Genomic DNA, 19,638 nt, shown 5'->3' on the forward strand with positions numbered 1-19,638 from the left:
CTGAGCCCAGGAGTTCAAGACCAGCCTAGGCAATATAGCGAGATCTCGTCGCTACAAATGATACAAAAACTAGCTAGGTGTGGTGGCGTACATCTGTGGTCCCAGCTGACGTGGGAGAATCACTTGAGCCTGGGAAGTCAAGGCTGCGGTAAGCTGTAATCACACCACTACACTCCAGCCTAGGTGACAGAGTGAGACCCTGTCTCAATAATAATAATAAAGTGGTTTTCTACTTTTTATTTAAGAGGTGGATGGTGTCTTGCTATGTTGCCCTAGCTGGATTTGAACTCCTGAGCTCAGGGGATCCTCCCACCTTACCCTTCCAAGTAACTGAGACTACAGTCAGGTGCTACTCTGCCCGTTTTTAAATTATTTTGAATTGTACACTTTAAAATAGTTAATTTGGGCTGGCCACAGTGGCTCACACCTGTCATCCCAACACTTTGGAAGCTGAGGCAGGCAAGTCACTTGAGGCCAGGAGTTTGAGACCAGCCTGGCCAACATGGGGAAACACTGTCTCTACTGAAAATACAAAAAATTATCTGGGCGTGCTGGTACATGCCTGTAATCCTAGCTACTTGGTAGGCTGAGGCACGAGAATCGCTTGAACCTGGGAGGCAGAGGTTGCAGTGAGCCAAGACTGCACTGCTGCGCTCTGGCCTGGTCGACAGAGCGAGACTCTGTCTGAAAAAATATATATACGCGCACACATATATATATATATATACACACACACATATATAATTAAATAAAATGGTTAATTTTACACTACGCGAGTTTCACCTTAGTTTTAAAAAAATAACAATGAAGGGTATGCATATCATATCCATGCTTACCTATTTATAAATGCATAGAAAATGGCTGAGAAAGATGCACATCAAACTATTAACAATATTTACACCTGGTGGAGGAAAGGAAGAAGGAACTTTCACTTCTGTAGCTTTTTTTTTCCTTTTTACAAAAAGCATGTATCTTCTTTTTTTCTTGAGACGGAGTCTTGCTCTGTCGTCCAGGCTGGAGGGCAGTGGTGTGATCTCGGCTCACTGCAACCTCTGCCTCCCAGGTTCAAGCGATTCTCCTGCCTCAGTCTCCCGAATAGCTGGGATTACAGGTGCCCGCCACTACACCTGGTTAACTTGTAGTTTTAGTATAGACGGGGCTTCACCATGTTGGTCAGTCTGGTCTTGAACTCCCGACCTCAGGTGATCCACCCGCCTCAGCCTCCCAAAGTGCTGGCTTATAGGCATGAGCCACTGTGTCCAGACACATGTATCTTCTTTAACTTAAAAACTTTCATAAAAGTAGGCCAGGAATGGTGGCTCATGCCTGTAATCCCAGCACTTTGGGAGGCCGAGGTGGAAGGATCACTTGAACCCAGGAGTTTGAGACCAGCCTGGGCAACATGGTGAAACCTGGCTCTATAAATAATACAAAAATTAGCTGGGCATGGTGGCACATGCCTGCAGTTCCAGTACTCAGGAGGCTGAGGTGGGAGGATCACCTAAGCCTGGGAGATTGAGGCTGCAGTGGAACAAGATCTTGCCACTGCACTTCAGCCTGGGCGACAGAGCAAGACCCTGTCTCAAGAAAAAAAAAAAAAAGAAAAAAAAAACAGCTTTCATAAAAGCAAATAACAGTATCAGATACAAAATGACATGAGAAAGGTCCCTAGGCAAAAATGAAGGTTTGAGGCCACACCATGGCAGGCATGTTCTAGAAATGAGGAAAACTCGGATTCCAGATTTCCCAAAAAAGGGCTAGAAGGAGGAAAAAGCTTACTCTGTTACGTTCCTGGACAAGTCCTTTCTCCTAGGAGTGCCTCAGCAAAATGAGGGGGTTGAACTTCATAAGCAATTTTCAAACATGTGTTTTGGGGTTTTTTTAGAGACGAGATCTTGCTCTGTTACCCCAGGCCGGAGGGAAGTAGCAAAGCTTCCTGGGTTCAACAGATCCTCCTGCCCCAGCCTCCCAAGCAGCTGGGACTACAGGTGTATGCTACCATGCCTGGTTAATTTTTTTATTTTTTATTTTATTTATTCATTTATTTATTTATTTATTTTTGAGACAAAGTCTTGCTCTGTTGCCCAAGCTGGAGTAGAGTGGCACAATCTCTGCTCACTTCAACTTCCCCTTTCCGGATTCGAGCAATTCTCCTGTCTCAGCCTCCCGAGTAGCTGGTATTACAGGCGCCCGCCACCACACCTGGCTAATCTTTGTATTTTTAGTAGAGACAGGGTTTCACCACATTGGCCAGGCTGATCTCGAACTGCTGACCTCAGGTGATTCTCCCACCTCAGCATCTCAAAGTGCCAGGATTACAGGCGTGAGACACCACGCCCAGCCAATTTTTTTTTTATTCTCTGTAGAGATGGAGTCACTATGTTGCCCAGGCTGGTCTCAAACTCCTGGGCTCAAGCGATCCTCCTGCATCAGCCTCCCAAAGTGCTGGGAATATAGGCGTTAAGCCACTGCACCCAGCTCCAGATGTTTTTATATATTTGTTTTCAAATTTTTAAAACTCCACAAAACCCCTTTCGTAATTGTGGTCTTAGATGGAAGCCCAATATATAAACAGAGAAAAAGCGAGCAGCTCTGACTGAAGAAGGTAACGGCCACAAACTCCCAACCATAGGAGGAAATGACATCCTAAGGCTCCTTCCAGCTCTGGAAGCACAGGAGGAGTCTAAGAAAGAATGGATCAGTCCAGAAGCACAGAGGGGGAGTGCAGACTGGTATACCCAACAGGCCATTAGGAAGGAAAATCTCACAGACAGTTGAAGCAGGGAGAAGAGGAAGGACAGAGCCAGGATAGAGCCCAAGCCAGTGATGCCCAAAGGAGCTGCTACCAGCAATGCCCTCAATTGCCAGTGATCAGTCAATCAAGGGTCTCCCAGGATAGTGACAACCCCAGCCCCCATGCTTTGGCCAAAGTCAGGCAGATAACAGCTGTCTTCTGGTCACTGTTCCTGCTGCTCTAGAGGCACAAACAGGATGTTTAGAAGCAGATGACCACAAGTGACCACAGGAAGCCATGACAACTGCCTCCAGGTGACGATCTTCTTCCCCAGCTTCTTTCCGGCTTGGCTGCCTCCAAAGACCAAGCAAAAAGACTTCAAGTGCCAACTTCCAAAGAGAGAGAAGGGGGAGGAGTTCTTGGAAAGTTCAGGACACAGCAGAAGAGGCCATTTGAGGTGGTGAGGCAGGAAGAAATGAGACCACCCAGCTATCCCGACAGCTACCTCACCTCAAAGACGCACTGAGGCTGATGATGCTAAGGAGGGGGGAAGAAACTGCACATCCACTGCTTGGGACAGAGGACCTTCCAAGACGGGCAGCATGTGACCAGGCAGGCTCAGGAGGGCTGCCAAGTCGCGTCTCTGAGGAGCAAGTGCAGTGTTCCAGGCATCACGACCACTCCTCCACACCCACCCCAGAGAAGCCCGTCCCACTCAGCTGTCCCAGAGCACATCAGTGATGAGAAACTGCCTTAGCCAGCCAGCCAAGCCAGGAGTCCACAGGGGAAATGGCAAATCCAGAGGAAACCAAGTGCAGGCCATCGGACACTCCCGTTTCCACCTAAGGAAGAGGAATGTTCCTGGAAACAGAGAGGAGGCAAAGCTCGGCCAGAACTCTCTGAGCCACTTCAAACCTCCAACAGAGCCCAGGGTGGGTCCCATAGATCAACCGCCCGTAAAGGGGTACAGTCACTGGGCCAGCTTCATGACACAGCTGTGTCCACTCAGTGTACAACCACCAAGTTCACAGTCCAGAAAACCGACTCTTTTTTTCTACTGCTACTAGGAGCCTCAGGGGCCAGACCACCCCATGAGGCTTTCTGGATGCCTAGAGTGCTGGGAAAAGCCCAGGGCTGACCTGGGAGCGGATCCCGGAGCAGCTCCCTGTGGCAGCTCTCACTAATATGAGTGTTAGATGAGCGATTAGTATAAACCAAGCCACCAAGCCACCTCCTCCCCAACCACTTCCGCATGAAAGCCACCAAAGAGGCTCAGGGGAAATTAAAAGTCATATAACCAAAACCTAACTTAACACCACCAGCCCAGGGGTATGGCCATTTCACCTCCACAGCAGAGTCCCAAACATTCTCTAACCCACGGCGCCATGAAGAGTCCTAAATCACACTCTCCCAGAAAATAACTGAAGTCAGATTCTTCCCCCAGGCCAAGCTGAGCAACCAAACAGGGCCAACTGCATTAACTGCCCACCAGCAAGGCCACGGGAAATGCAGCCAACCTAAAGACGAAGTGGAAGTTAAATTCGAAGAGTGGGCTGGGTGCAATGGCTCACACATGCAATCCCAACACTTTGGGAGGCCGAGGTGAGCAGATCACTTGAGCCCAGGAATTCAAGACCAGCCTGTCCAACATGGCGAAATCCCATTTCTACTAAAAATACAAAAAATTAGCTGGGCGTGGTGGCAGGCGCCTGTGATCCCACCTACTCGGGAGGCTGAAGCAGGAGAATTGCTCGAACCCAGGAAGTGGAGGTTGCAGTGAGCCAAGATCGTGCCATTGCACTCCAGCCTGAGCAACGGAACGAGACTCTGTCTCAAAAAAACAATCAATTATTAAAAAATAAATAAGGCCCTGCATGGTGGCTCACGCCTGTAATTCCAGCACTCTGGGAGGCCAAGGTGGGTGGATCAATTGAGGTCAGGAGTTTGAGACCAGCCTGGCGAACATGGTGAAACCCCATCTCTACCAAAACTACAAAAAATAGCCAGCATGGTGGCGCATGCCTGTAATCCCAGCTACTCATGAGGCTGAGGCATGAGAATCACTTGAACATGGGAGGCGGAGGCTGCAGTGAGCTGAGATCACACCCCTGCACTCCAGCCTGGGCAACAAAGCAAGACTCCATCTCAATAAATAAATAAACAAACAGGCTGGCACGGTGGCTCACTCCTGTAATCCCAGCACTTTGGGAGGCAAGGCGGGCAGATCATTTGAGGTCAGGAATTTTGAGACCAGCCTGGCCAACATGGTGAAACCCTGTCTCTACTAAAAGTACAAAAATTAGCCAGGCATGGTGGTGGGCGCCTGTAATCCCAGCTACTTGGGAGGCTGAGGCAGGAGAATCGCTTGAACCCAGGAGGCAGAGACTTCAGTGAGCTGAGATTGCGCCACTGCACTCCAGCCTGGGCGATAACGCGAGACTTAGTCACAAAAATAAATAAACAAACAAACAAATGCCAAGAGAGTGATACCAAAAGCCAAACCCTCCACCCCAGGAGTTGTCAAGATTATTCCAAGAATAAACGATAACCATCACCATTTACTGAGCACTTTAAAAGTATTTCAGGAAAGTATGTCAGGAAATGCACCTATTTCATGGATTAGGAGACCAAGGCTCAGAGTGTAAAATGATCTGCCAAGGTCACACAAGTCGTAGGCGACTGCACTGATACAGAACCAAGTGTGGCTGATGTCAGAGGCTGAGTTCTATGCCACCTCCCCACCCTGAACCCAGAGAGAACTCAGGTTCTCCAGAGGAGGAAGTGGTTTGCTGCAGGCTTAGCATCACTGTGGGTGTTGCAGTTCATACCCATTTAATCACCAACCACCAGTAAGTATTTATTAAGCGACCACAGAGAGAACAGAGCAGTGCCACTTGGTGGTAAGAGATATTTGAAAGGCAGATAAAATCCCTGTCTTCAAGGAGCTTACAGGGTAGAGCAGGAGACAGAAGAAAGCCCAATTTACACAAATCTGTGAAGTTTTACCTTAGCAGGAGGGTCAACAGGCTGGTTAGTTTTATCTGGGAGAAAAGCCTCCTCAAAAAGGTGGATTCAGCTAAGATTTTAAAGGCAGAGAGTAAGGTGAGTCAGGAGAAGGCTATTTTCTGCAACTTGAACCAAGATTTAGACTCAAGGCAGAACTGAGTGGTTGGCATGGTCAGAAGTCAAATGTAATTCAGAGACTGCAGTACAAGATACCCCGAGATTTGGCAACTGCATTGGTCATTAAATATCAAGCACAGGGTGTTCTTAGAATCCCCCAAAGCAGGAGCCAAGTAGGAATATGTATGAGGCCAGTGAGACCCAATGTAGGCAACAGAGAGGGTCAAATATGAGGCTGGAGCTACTGAGGTTAACCAAGCGGTGACAGAGTATATGCATCCCATGAAGCCTGATCTGGTTTTTCAAAAGAAACAATATGCAATGAAATTCTGTCTCTACTAAAAATACAAAAATTAGACAGGCGTGGTGGTGCCTGTAATCCCAACTACTCAGGGGGTTGAGGTAGGAGAACTGCTTGAACCCAGGAGACGGAGGTTGCAGTGAGCCGAGATCGTGCCACTGCACTTCAGCCTGGGCGACGCAGTGAGACTCTGTCTCAAAAAAAAAAAAAAAAAAAAAAGGAATGACATGGACTTTTTGGTGCAATCACCTAATGCTTTAAATGTAGGCAACTAATTTGGAATATTTTAAATACCATGGAGACCAAGCAACAATGGTCTGCGGGCCAAAACTGACCCATAGATTTCTGCCGTGAGGTTTCCCATATGAAAAACCAGAAAGAAGGCCAGGCACAGTGGCCCACACCTGTAATCCCAGCTCTTTGGGAGGCTAAGGCAGGTGGATCACCTGAGGTCAGGAGTTTGAGACCAGTCTGACCAATATGGTGAAACCCCATCTCTACTAAAAATATGAAAAGTAGCCAGGCATGATGGCACGCACCTGTAGTCTCAGCTACTTGGGAGGCTGAGGCAGGAGAATCACCTGAACCCCGGAGGCAGAGGTTGCAGTGAGCTGAGATCATGCCACTGTACTCTAGCCTGGTTGACAGAACGAGACTCCATCTCAAAAAAAAAAAAAAAAAAAAAAAAAAAAGAGAGAGAGAGAGAAAGAAAAACCAGAAAGAGACTGGGCTGGCTGTGGGAAGACCCACCCAAGGTTCAGGTTCTTGCATCACTGCCTGTGGTAACACTGGGTGTGTTCCCTTCCCCTAACTCCCCTGGGCTTCAGCAGTTTGACTTCCTCATTAATAATATGAAGATAACTACTACCTACCTCACAGGGTGGTGATCAGAACCATATAAAAAATGATGATTGTCAATGGACAAATAGATAAAGAAAATGTGGTTTACACATCATTGTATATAGATACAATGAATTATTCAGCCTTAAAAAGGGAGATTTTGCCAATTTGCCACAGCATGGAAGGACATGCTAAGTAAGATAAGGCAGACACAACAAAAACATTGCGTGACTTCACTTACATATGTACTATATATATTTATTTATTTATTTATTTATTATTTTACCAGGCTGGAGTGCAGTGGCATGATCTTGGCTCATTCCGGCCTCCACCTCCTGGGTTCAAGCGATTCTCCTGCCTCAGGCTCCCAAGTGCCTGAGACTACAGGCCCATACCACCACGCTCGGCTAATTTGTGTATTTTTAGTAGAGACGGGGCTTCGTCATGTTGGCCAGGATGGTCTCAAACTCCTGACCTCAGATGATCCACCCACCTTAGCCTCCCAAAGTGCGGGGATTACACGCATGAGCCATCGTGCCCAGTCCAATATATATATATATATTATATATATATATATAAATATAGAGAAAGAGATAGAGAATGAAACAGTGGTTACTATGGGCAGAAGTGGGGAATGGGGAGATGTGGGTCAAAGAATACTAAGTAGCAGATACATGGGATGCACAAGTTTAGAAATCAAATGTATGACATGAGGGCTGAAGGTAAGAAAATCCTGCTAGGGGCCGGGCGCGGTGGCTCAAGCCTGTAATCCCAGCACTTTGGGAGGCCGAGACGGGCGGATCACGAGGTCAGGAGATCGAGACCATCCTGGCTAACACAGTGAAACCCCGTCTCTACTAAAAAAAAATACAAAAACTTAGCCGGGCGAGGTGGCAGGCGCCTGTAGTCCCAGCTACTCGGGAGGCTGAGGCAGGAGAATGGCGTGAACCCGGGAGGCGGAGCTTGCAGTGAGCTGAGATCCGGCCACTGCACTCCAGCCTGGGTGACAGAGCGAGACTCTGTCTCAAAAAAAAAAAAAAAAAAAAAAAGAAAATCCTGCTAGGGATTTTCATTACATAAGTAGATTTAGCTGCTCTTGGCACACAGGAAAGTAACTGTGAGATGACTGATACGTTAATCAGCTTCACTTTAGTAACCACCTTACTATCTATATGTATCCCATAACAACAATGTTGTAAACTTCGAATATACGCAATAAGGTTTAGTGGTTTTTTGTTTTTTTTTTGAAACTGAGTCTCGCTCTTTCACCAGGCTGGAGTGCAATGGCGCGATCTCGGCTCACTGCAACCTCCGCCTCCTGGTTCAAGAGATTCTCTTGCCTCAGCCTCCCCAGTAGCTGGGATTACAGGCATGGGCCACCATGCCCAGCTAATTTTTGTATTTTTAGTAGAGACGGGGTTTCACCATGTTGTCTAGGCTGGTCTTGATCTCTTGACCTCGAGATCCACCTGCCTTGGCGTCCCAAAGTGCTGGGATTACAGGCGTGAGCCACAACGACTGGCCTAAGGTTCAGTTTTTTAAAAAATAAAGAAGCACGTGAAAATATGTCCTCAAGCTTAACGTGCTGCAGAAATGTCCATTATCTAATACAGGCCCAGAGAAGAGAGGGGGCGCTGACAGAGAACAGGCAGTTAGATGGGGCCTGGGAGAGGAGAAAGGAAATGAGAAGGGAGTAGATGAGAAGGGAGAGTGGAAAGGAAATGAGTTGAGTCTCTGCTGGCGGGCAGACCGGAAGAATCTGGACAATAGAATTCACGTCAGGGGTGGAAATATAAATTTGGGAGTCACCAGCACACAGGTTATAAAAGAGGTCATGCAGTTGATTAACTGACCGAGGTACATAGGAGAAAAACAAGGAGTTCAGAGAAATCCTTTGAGAAAACACCCAGGTGTACCTCCACTCAGGGATCAGAGGAGACTTGGGAAAAGAAGGTGGGAGGGTCTCTGGAGAAGCAAGCAGAGCTTAAGGAAGGGAGAAAAAAATATGGCAGCTAAAGGATGAAACGGGTGTCTCAGCAAAAGAGCAAATGTGGAAGAATGGGTCAGGCTGTGTTAAAATTTAAAAAGGAGCAGGCCAGGCGCAGTGGCTCACACCTGTAATCCCACCACTGGGAGGCCGAGGCAGGCAGACCACGAGGTCAGGAGTTCAAGACCAGCCTGGCCACTATGGTGAAACCCCGTCTCTACTAAAACCACAAAAATTAGCCGGGTGTGGTGGTGGGCGCCTGTAGTCCCAGCTACTCAGGAGGCTGAGGCAGAGAATCACTTGAAGCCGGGAGGCATAGGTTGCAGTGAGCCGAGATCCACTCCACTGCACTCCAGCCTGGGTGACAGAACAAGACTCTGTCTCAAAAAAGATAATAATAAATTAAAAAATAAATAAAATAAGAAGGAGCAAAGTAAAAAAGTTAGTAAGAGCAGGCCGGGCACAACGGCTCACATCTGTAATTCCAATACTTTGGGAGGTGGAGATGAGCAGGTCACCTGAGCTCAGGAGTTCAAAACCAGCCTGGCCAACATGGTGAACGAAACCCCATCTCTACCAAAAATACAAAATTAGCCAGGCATGGTGGTATGTGCCTGTAATCTCAGCTACTGCTGGGGGTGGGGTGGGGGAGGAAGGGGTGAGGGGGGTGGGGGAGTGAGGCGGTGAGGCAGGAGGACCGCTTGACCCTGGGAGACAGAGGTTGCAGTGAGCCAAGATCACGCCACTATACTCTACTCTGGGTGGCAAAGCAAGACTCTGTCTAAAAAACAAAACAAAACAAAAAACTGAAGTTAATAAGAGCAGAAAAGTAAAAAGAGGGAAACAGGCAAGACGCATGGTGGCTCACACTTACAATACCAGCACTTTGGAAAGCCAAGGTAGAAGGACTGCTTGAAGCCAGGAGTTCAAGACCGGCCTGAACAACATAATGAGACTCCGGCTGTATAAAAAATAAAAAATTAGCCAGGCATGGTAGCACGTGCCTGTAGTCCCAGCTGCTCGGGAGGCTGAGGCAGGAGGATTGCTTGAATTGGAGGTTACAGTGAGCTGTGATCAGATCACTGTACTTCATCCTGGGCAAGAGAAAAAGACCACCCTGTGAGAAAACAGAAAGAAGAGAAGAGAAGGAGAGAAGAAAAAGGGAACCAGAAGAAAAAGGAGAGCCAGGTGGACCTGCAGATGGGGACCTCGGGGCTACATGGGGCCACAGCCATCTACACTGACAGAAGATGGTGGCCATGCGGTATAAAATGGGGTGGAAAGATGGGGATGTGGGGGGTGGAATAAAGCGTGAGGAAATAGAGGCCATCCTTGAGGATCTGTCTACTATGTGCTAAGCACCTCACTCAGTCTCCCAACAACGTGGAAAGAAGGCATTGTGCCCATTTCATAGCCTGCTTTCAATAGGGTTTATTTATTTATTTTGAGACAGAGTCTCACTCTGTCACCCAGGTTGGAGTGCAGTGGCCTGATCTTGGCTCACCGCATCCTCTGCCTCCCAGGTTTAAGCAATCCTCCTGCCTCAGCCTCCGGAGTAGCTGGGATTACAAGCATGCGCCACCATGCCCAGCTAATTTTGTATTTTAGTAGAGATGAGGTTTCCCCATGTTGGTCACGCTGGTCTGGAACTCCCAACCTCAGGCCTCAGGTGTTCCATCCGCCTCGGCCTCCCAAAATGCTGGGATTACAGGCATGAGCCAACACACTCCGCCTCAGTAGGGCTTTTATGTTGTTAGAAGAGGCCAAAGTCTCCATGGCTCATTCAAAATGATACACACAGACCGGGATCCAGAAGAGAATCGGCCTGAAGCTCCTTGGAGCTCCCTGGAGGGTTCCACCCACCTTGCTCCAGCTCACCCAGAGTTCTACGATTCAAAACAGCTGGAAATGTGTGCCCTGCTCTCCCCAACAAGAAAACAGAACAGAACATGGCTGTTTCTGCCAAGCGAATTCTGAATAAGCTGCATTCCATTTCATTAAAACAATTACCTGAGCTCCAGCCAAGAATTACATAAAGCTTCCTCCCAGCACCACCCCCTCCCCCATAAAACACACATCATGCTGCTTTCAAATAGGCAGAGTGAAGCTCTGAGCCCTCGCTAGAAGACCTCATGGTCCTCGAAAAGTGGCCAGTCTCGGCATCTTTGCATGCTGACATGGATGACATGAGGCTGAAAGAAGACCTTGGCATGAAGCCCTCCCCTTATGAGAGCCTGCTGGCTGCCCGAAATGTTTCTAGTAGGCAGGGCCCTCACCTCTGCCTCAGAGCCAAGAGGGCCACTGGTGCCAGAATGCAGCTATTTCCCCAAAACAGACTGGAGGCCCAAGAAGGCCAGCTTTGAGTCAGCACAAACTAGACATGAGGGACCAAGGGAGTGGGGATTCCAGGAGAGGGAGCCTGAAGGCTGAAAAACTGGATGGTCGGACTTGAGCTACAAGCAAGGGCCTGGGGCCATCAGCCATCACTGCCCACAGGTAAATGGTGTTCCACTGGACACAGATAAGGGGTTCATGATGTGAGGCAAAAGGCATCCCCTCCCCTCCTGCAGGCCTCAAGCTGCCCAGAGACTGTTCCCTGAATTGTGTAAAGCCTTGCTCTGGCTAGGCGCCATGGCTCACACCTGTAATCCCAGCACTTTTGGAGGCTGAGGCAGGTGGATCACCTGAGGTCAGGAGTTCGAGACCAGGCTGACCTACATGGTGAAACCCCATCTCTACTAAAATTACAAAAATTAGTCAGGCGTGATGACACACACCTATAATCCTAGCTACTGGGGAGGCTGAGGCACGAGAATCACTTGAACCTGGGAGGCAGACGTTGCAGTGAGCCAAGATTACCCCACTGCACTCCAGCCTGGGTGACAGAGTAAGACTCCATCTCAAAAAAAAAAGAAAAAAAAAAGTCTTGCTCTGTGTCCCACCAGCCTGGACAACCCATCTCAAACTCCAACCAAAGTTCGGCATCTCACATGCTTCAACCCTGGTCTGATTAATGTCATCATGCTCAAATAACTCATGAGGTTGTCTCCACACCTATGGACACACACTGTCTCTGGGCCTGTCTTTTTTCTGCACAGGTCACAGCACTGTGCTCCCCATTTCCCAGCTGATAGTCAGCAGTCACTGTCACCTGAGGCCCCCCCAGCTCCTGTCTCTGCTCACCCAGTCTTCCCACCACCTGCACAATCACAGGAGGCCAACAGTCATTCAGGCCAACCACAGGCAGGCGCAGGCCAGCACCCAAGTCCAACAACTCCAAGTCCACCACGGAAAAGCAGGGTTTCCTTACTTTTCTCCAACTTTTCATTATGAAAATGTCTAAACACACAGAGAAGTTGAGAGGCCTGTGTATTCTCATTTAGATTAGACTGTCATTGTTTTACCACTTTGTATGAATGCATGGCCCTTGTGCTCTCTGCCCTCTATGTATTTATCCTGTTTTTCATTATATCATTTAAAACTAAATTAAGCTGGGAGCGGTGGCTCACGCCTGTAATCCCAGCCTGTAATCCCAGCACTTTGGGAGGCTGAGGCGGGTGGATCACCTGAGGTCAGGAGTTGAAGACCAGCCTGACCAATATGGTGAAACCCTACCTCTACTAAAAATACAAAAATTAGCTGGGTGTAGTGGCATGCACCCATAGTCCCAGCTACTCAGGAAGCTGAGACAGGAGAATTGCTTAAACCCAGGAGGTAGAGGTTACAGTGAGCCAAGATCGTGCTGCTGCACTCCAGCCTGGGTGATAGGGCAAGACTCCATCTCAAAAATAAAAAATAAAAAAATAAAAATAAGTTGCAAGACATCATGACACTTTACTCCTAAATACTTTAGCACGCACCTAACAATAACAATATTTTCCCATAAAACCACAATACCACAATCACACAAGAAATAAGCATTAAGAGGCCATCTTTAAGGGAAGATTTGGCCACTGGGGCTCCACTGGGCCTGGCCAACCGCATGTTCTGTCTACCACTGGCCCAGAATCCAAGGCCTCCCTGGAGAGGCCAGCCCTGAGCCCCTGGTTAGGCAATCGGTTAGTCAGTTGGAAGACTTATCAGGATATGAATGTACACTGGAGGCCAGATAAGAGACTCCCAACAAGACCCAGACTGCAAAAGGCAGAGTAGACCCTGTAAGGCTGTAGATGGAGGCTCAGGGCCCATCCCAGGTGAGAAGGGCACCCGGAAGCCATTTCCATGACTTACTTTGCGAACATTTCTGAGAAAACTCAGCTTCCTGATTCTTTCTCTTCCTCTCCTCCTCCCATAGGACATCCTTCATTTTCCACCATAAAGTTTTCAACAACTCCCTCCTCTGGACATGGGAAAGACAAGGAGCATGTTTAGGTGCAGTGGGGCTGGAGGCACCGGAAGGCTTTTGATTCCTGAGCAGAGGAGCTGGGAAGGGACCACAGGGGACCTGCCCCAGGTTCTCCTTGGCAGTGGTGCTGTAAGCTCACTGCTCTGTCTTAAGAGTAACAGGCGGCCGGGCGCGGTGGCTCACGCCTGTAATCCCAGCACTTTGGGAGGCTGAGGCGGGCGGATCACAAGGTCAGGAGATCGAGACCACGGTGAAACCCCGCCTCTACTAAAAAAATACAAAAAATTAGCCGGGCGCGGTTGTGGGCGCCTGTAGTCCCAACAACTCGGGAGGCTGAGGCAGGAGAATGGCGTGAACCCGAGAGGCGGAGCTTGCAGTGAGCCGAGATCGCGCCACTGCACTCCAGCCTGGGCGACAGAGTGAGACTCCGTCTCAAAAAAAAAAAAAAAAAAAGAGTAACAGGCGACTGGAGAGGTGACCAGGGAGGGAGGAGTGGGGCCTCCCCTGGAACAGGAGACACTCCCCACAGGACCCTGCATCCCATCCTGAGTGTGTGTCCCCAAGAAAGAACAAAAAGGCCGGGTGCAGTGGCTCACGCCTGTAATGCCAACACTTTGGGAAGCTGAGGCAGGAGGATCACCTGAGGTCAGGAGTTCGAGACCAGCCTGACAAACATGGAGAAACCCCATCTCCCCTAAAAATACAAAAGTAGCCGGGCGTGGCAGTGCATGCCTGTAATTCCAGCTACTCGGGAGACAGAGGCAGGAGAATCGCTTGAACCTGGGAGGCAGAGGTTGTGGTGAGCTGAGATCACGCCACTGCCCTCCAGCCTGGGCAATGAGAGCGAAACTCCGTCTCAAATAAAAGAAAGAAAGAAAGAACAAAAGAAAGAGAAGAAGCTGCAGAGAACAGGGAAACGACAGATGTGGAAGACAACAGAGAATAGGGTGGGGGCAGAAAAATGTTAGTGTCCTAGAAACAGAAAACAGTCAAACCAATGAGCAACCCATATCAGATGCAGTATTATGAACAGAAGAGTAAAGAATGCAACACGCGCAATGGCTCACGCCTGTAATCCCAGTACTTTGGGAGGTCGATGCGGACACATTGCTTGAGGCCAGGTGTTCAAGAACAGCTTGGGCAACACGGTGAAACCCTGTCTCCACAAAAAATTTTAAACATTAGCAGGGCATTGCGGCATGCGCCTGTAGTCCCAGCTACTGGGGAGGCTGAGGGAAGAGGATCACTTGGGCCTAGGAGGCGGAGGCTGCAGACCCTGTCTCAAAAAAAAAAAGGTACAAAACAGTTGGCCGCAAGTCCCACTCAGCAGCCAGACCGCCTGGATTCAAATCCCAGCACTGCCATTCACTAGCTGTAGAACTTGGGCAAGTGGGCTCACCTCTCTGTGTCTGTTTCCTCACTTATAAAATGGGTAGTGGTAATACTACTAATAATAAAACCTGCCTCATATGGACAGCTTGATTCAAACAAGCAATGCATGTAAGGTGCCCAGCACAGTGCCTGCACATAATAAGTGCTCAATAAATATTACAGGAAAAAATTCTGTAAACACTGTAAAAAAGAAAAGCGTGCCCAGGCCAGAGTGCAGTGATGCGATCTCGGCTCACCACAATCTCCGCCTCCCGGATTCAAGTGATTTTCCTGCCTCAGCCTCCTGAGTAGAATTATCTGAGACTACAGGCACCCACCACCATGCTCAGCTAATTTTTGTATTTTTAGTAGAGATTGGCTTTCACCATGTTGACCAGGCTGGTCTTGAATTCCTGACCTCAAATGATCCACCCACCTCGGCCTCCCAAAGTGCTGGGATTACATGTGTGAGCCACCATGCCTGGCAGATTTTGCTATTATTAATGACTCAGACTAGGATGACCCCAGGAAAGGCGGCAATGAGGCTAGAAGTTTATTCAACATCTCTGGAGCGAGGTAAAGACCCAAGAGAAGCTTCAGATTCAGATACTCCATGCGCGATGACTAAATAGGAGAGGAGGGCTGCTCAGTGGCTCACCAATAACTCTGGCCTTCCATCAGCCTCTCCAGCCAAGGGTACACCCAGCTTCTTCAATGCATGGCCATCACTAGGGAAGCTGGAAAAAAGGAATACTGAGATATTCCCTCAAAAGACCTTGAACCCATAGTGACAGGGCTTTGGCTTCCAGTAGGCTGAGCCTTTCTCCATCAAGCTGTCTGCCCAGGTAGCAGACAGCTTCACGTATCAGAAAGGGTACCTGCTGAAGAATCAAACCCACCAGGGTTTGAATCCCAGCTCTGCCCCTTAGTAGTACAAAGCCCAGGAGAAGGTCTGGCACTGACACAGAGCCCACCAGGAGGGCACCATCGCTGCTTGGGTAAATGCCGCCTCTGCCACAGGCCCAGCAGCTGGGTGCCCTGACTCTGCCCTAACACACAGAGGGACCACAGACAGGAAAGCCCAAAGTCCAGACTTTCCATGGAAACGGGGAGGTTCCATAGCTCCCAATGCCCCAGGCAACTCCTCTGCCCCCCTAGCACTACCCCCAAGGACAATGAGGCACTGTTTTCCAAAGGGTCAAGACTGCTGAGAAGCTGAAAGAAGACATGTCCAGATTCCAGCCGCAACTGGGCACTGCCAACAGCTGGCTGTTCCCCCTGCTAGAGGATGGGAAGGCAAAGCTACCGAGAGTCTCGCACTGGACACACCCTTTGCCATTTCCTGGGAATGGCCCCTAGGGCAGAGATTGTTAAAGGTAACTATCAATTATTCAGCAGGCCCCAAGGCTCATTCCCCTGGTTAGTCACCAGCACCTACCACCTATTGACGCTTAAGATGACCAGATCTGGAATTGGATGAGCCTGGGTTCAAATCCCAGCATTACCACTAAACTTCCCTGAGCTCAGGTTTCCACATCTATAAAGTGGAGATAAAACACCTCCGTTTCTGAAAGGTTGTGATACAGCTTGTAAAGCGCTGAGTACTGCGCCTGTCTCCCATGAAGTGCATGTGATCATGATTAGACCACAGTTGTGGTCAAAGCCCCAACTAAGTACACTGAGAACATGAACAGAGGGAGAGCAAGCAATCGGGTTAGAAAACACAGTCAGAGTGCATCTCAGTGTTGTGGGAACTCTGTCCAGGAAACTCCAGCCAGAACTCGAACAGAGTGAACTCTGGGCCAAACCAGCATCTAAATAGTAATAAGAAAAGCCACCAAGCAGCCACCCCAAAGCACAAAGTAGAGAGAACACACAGGGAAGGGCAGAACATGCTGTGTTGATATTTTTCTGCTCAGAGAGCTATAAATTTGTAACTTATTAAATTTGTAACTTATTAAACAGCACATGACAAGTCTGTCATTGGTAGTTATGGGGAGGAGAAGAGTTCCCCATTTTTTATCAGACCAAAAAACAAAGTCACGGAGGAGGTGATGCACCCTCTGGCCTTGCTACTGGACACACCATAAACTCTCCCCTGTGTTAGGGACCAGGAGGCACATGGCTGAGAGCACGCTCAGGAGAAAAATAAAAACAACAGGTCTGGGCTTTGTGTCCACCCTAAGGAAAACAGCTGACAGGCAGTGTGCTGAGCCGCCATCCAGACAGCTGACGGGGCCCCAGTGCAGAGGCAAATTCCTCTCCCTTCCTGCACACCCCATTCCTCCCACCCCGGGCTCTGGTCAGCCAGGCGTGGCTTTCCCCTTGGGAGCTCAGGCCAAGGAAATCGGGCAGCCCGGATGTAAGCAACTGGGCGTCTATGGTAGAAAGCAGCAGAAGTTACAGGTGACAGCCATCACCCAGTGGCAACCCCTCCTTCAAGTGCCCTTGCCTCCTCCCCAGGAAAAAAAGGCTTCTTGGTATACAAGAGCCGCAGATCTAGGAGCCAGGAATTGGGCTTCCAGTTACGGTTTTGTCATTTCATGGCTGTGCAGCCTTGGGCAAGAGAATCAACCTCTCTAAGTCTCAGCTTTCTCAATCTGTAAAAAGGCAGGGGGTCATGATTGCATTGGCTTTAAGGCGGAATCTGATAAAAGGGTTGTTGTGAGGATACCACAAATCGAGGTACAGGGAAGTACTCCACAAACAGCCATTTAAATCCTTACAATCCCCTCTCCCGTATACAGTACTCTCTTTCCTTTCAGAACTCAGTTTCCTGGCCCTAAATGGAAGACTGTCAGAAGACAGGAACTCCGGATTTCCATGGGGGGCTCTACCAAGACTTTCTCAGTCCGTGAAACAGCATGGGGACTGCCGGGAAGCCACAGAACTGCACCAGCATTTTAGAAACTGTAACTTTGCTCCCAGTTCCCACTGGGAAAGCACTGAGACTCTTAAATCCTGGATTCAAGGAACATCCCCCAGCCTCCTTCCAGCTGAGATATTTTTATGTGAAAAAAAAAAAAAATACCTGCCTGGAAGCCATGCCAACCTTGAGCACACTGAAAAAATGGGTGCCAAGCCTGACCCAAAGGTAGAACTACACTTGGCAGCCATCTCACTCTGCAAAACAGGAAGGACCCTACACCACCCCCAGCTCCAGGATCTCAGGGGCACCCTGATCCCAAAAGGAAGCTGGAGGGAAGCAGTCAGGTCCAGCGCCTACAAATAGCCAGTCTTAACTTAGTGCCCGGCGCTGCTTGGTAGAGGTCCATCAGTCCTGTCTGCTGAATCTACTCCTCAGAGCCTGGGACAGAGGAAGCATCAGTGGTCACACAAGCCACCCACAGTCCAGAGAGGAAAGACAAGGCTCCTACAGAGAAGAAACGTGTCCCCCCTCCTCACCTCCCAAGCTCAAGGCCCTCCAGCTACAGGCGTGAAGGGGAGGGAGAGAGAGCGAATCCTCCCACTCCTGCGTTCACGCCACCCAAGGCATTCCTAGAACCCTGACACCAACCCCCTTGGGTTTAGAGTCGCTTCCACGAGATGCTTTCTTTCCCCTAACACCAGATCAAGACTGGACTAAAAAGAGTAGCCTTGGGGCTCCAATAACAGGAAAACAGTACAACTCTGTTCTGGGCATCCTGTCCTCTTTTACCTGCGCGGCTTCCAGCAGGGCCTGACGCAGAGAGGGTGGAGGGGACCCTGCTAGCCAGGACACGTTCAGGGATGGCCATACCTTGGGGCCCACCTCCCACCTCATTCCCCTGGCATTTCACCAGAATCTGGGGGTGGGGAAAGAATCAGGACTCACCAAATTACCGTTCTAGGCTTAGATACCGCGGAAGACGGACTGGTCTGTGAATTGAGGGGCTGGTCCACAGAGTGGGGAGGGCAGTGAGAGAAAATAAGTGATGGGTCCTTGAAACGGGGTGACCAGATTTGAAGTGGGGGGTCAGGAGAGCAGGCAGACTGGGAAACTTGTCTTTGAAATGGGGGTGTGGTCATCACACGCTCGTCTCTAGCTTTTGCATCTGACTTGTGAAATGAAAGGGGTGGGCTCCGAGGGGTTATCCCTGAAGGGGGGTGCCAGTCTGTGAAGTGGGGGGCAGCCCTGGCGGGACGGGGAGCAGGTCGAGGAAATGAGGGAGCAGCCCATGAGATCGGGCAGCTGCTCCCCGAGTTGGGCGGTCGATCTGTAAGGTGGGGGTGGGGAGAGGTCTGCGAGGTGAGGGTCCCGTAGCTGACGAGGTGGTCCGCTCCAGGAAGTCCCGTCCCTGCAGCGGACAGGGTGGGTCCCGGAGGGGCGGGCTGGTCCCTGGGGCCCTTCTGGGAGATGGGGGTGGGTCCCCGAGGTCGGGGGTCCAGAGGTGAAGCCGTCCCAGACGGGGAGTGGCTGCTGTGCGGTCGGTGCCGAGGCCGGCCTGGCCCAGGACTGAGGCCCGGTTAGGGATCCCGGCCCCGCGGAGCCCCGGCCGGCAGGGACGAGAGCTGAGGCCGGGGCCGCCGCGGGTGGGATCCCGCGGCCCCCGTCGCTCGCTGGCGCCCGCCCGGCCCGGAGCTGCGCGCCTCTCGCCTCCTCCTCCCTCGGCCTCCCGCTCACTCACCGAGGTCGTCCATGGCCGGACCACGGGCGCCGGCTCGGGGTCGCGCTAGCTGCCCGTCCCGGGGCCGCTCCTCTGTGCCCCGCAACTTTTCCGCCGCGAGCCTTGGCCCGGAACGGAACGCGCCACCGCCGCGCGCGCCCGCGCCCGCCGCGCGCCCCGCCCCCGGCCGCCCCCTTGTGCACGCGCGCCCCGCCCCCGCCCACCCCCGCGGCTTTGCTGACCCCGCCCCCTGCGCACGCTGGTCCCGCCCCCGCCGCGAGCCCGGGCAGTGGGCGTCGCTGGGCGGGGCGGTGGCGCCCCCTCGCGGCTGAGCAGGCAGGTGGGCGGCTC

At 50.4% G+C, this 19,638-nt stretch overlaps 1 protein-coding gene across 33 annotated transcripts in view; it reads right to left on the reverse strand.

The window, feature by feature from the left end:
* PXN (paxillin) overlaps positions 1-19,422 on the reverse strand; it is a 57,666-nt gene extending 38,244 nt beyond the window's left edge. For 20 of the 33 annotated variants that reach the window (XR_013401555.1, XM_028829978.2, XM_028829976.2 and 17 more), the window contains exon 1: positions 19,309-19,422. Coding sequence is in view for 17 of the 33 variants with exons in the window: in XM_028829978.2 (XP_028685811.1) it covers positions 19,309-19,321 (13 nt within the window). In the remaining 16 variants the exon portion in view is untranslated. Of the gene's footprint in view, positions 1-3,244; positions 3,526-9,615; positions 9,687-13,215; positions 13,325-15,359; positions 15,439-18,515; positions 18,657-18,989; positions 19,096-19,308 lie in introns of those variants that run through there. The other 13 variants (XM_077955397.1, XM_077955394.1, XM_077955391.1 and 10 more) reach the window with 6 other exon arrangements.
* Between the last annotated feature and the right edge of the window lie 216 nt (positions 19,423-19,638).

The sequence above is a fragment of the Macaca mulatta genome, chromosome 11, assembly GCF_049350105.2.
Source record: "Macaca mulatta isolate MMU2019108-1 chromosome 11, T2T-MMU8v2.0, whole genome shotgun sequence".
Lineage (NCBI taxonomy): Eukaryota > Metazoa > Chordata > Mammalia > Primates > Cercopithecidae > Macaca > Macaca mulatta.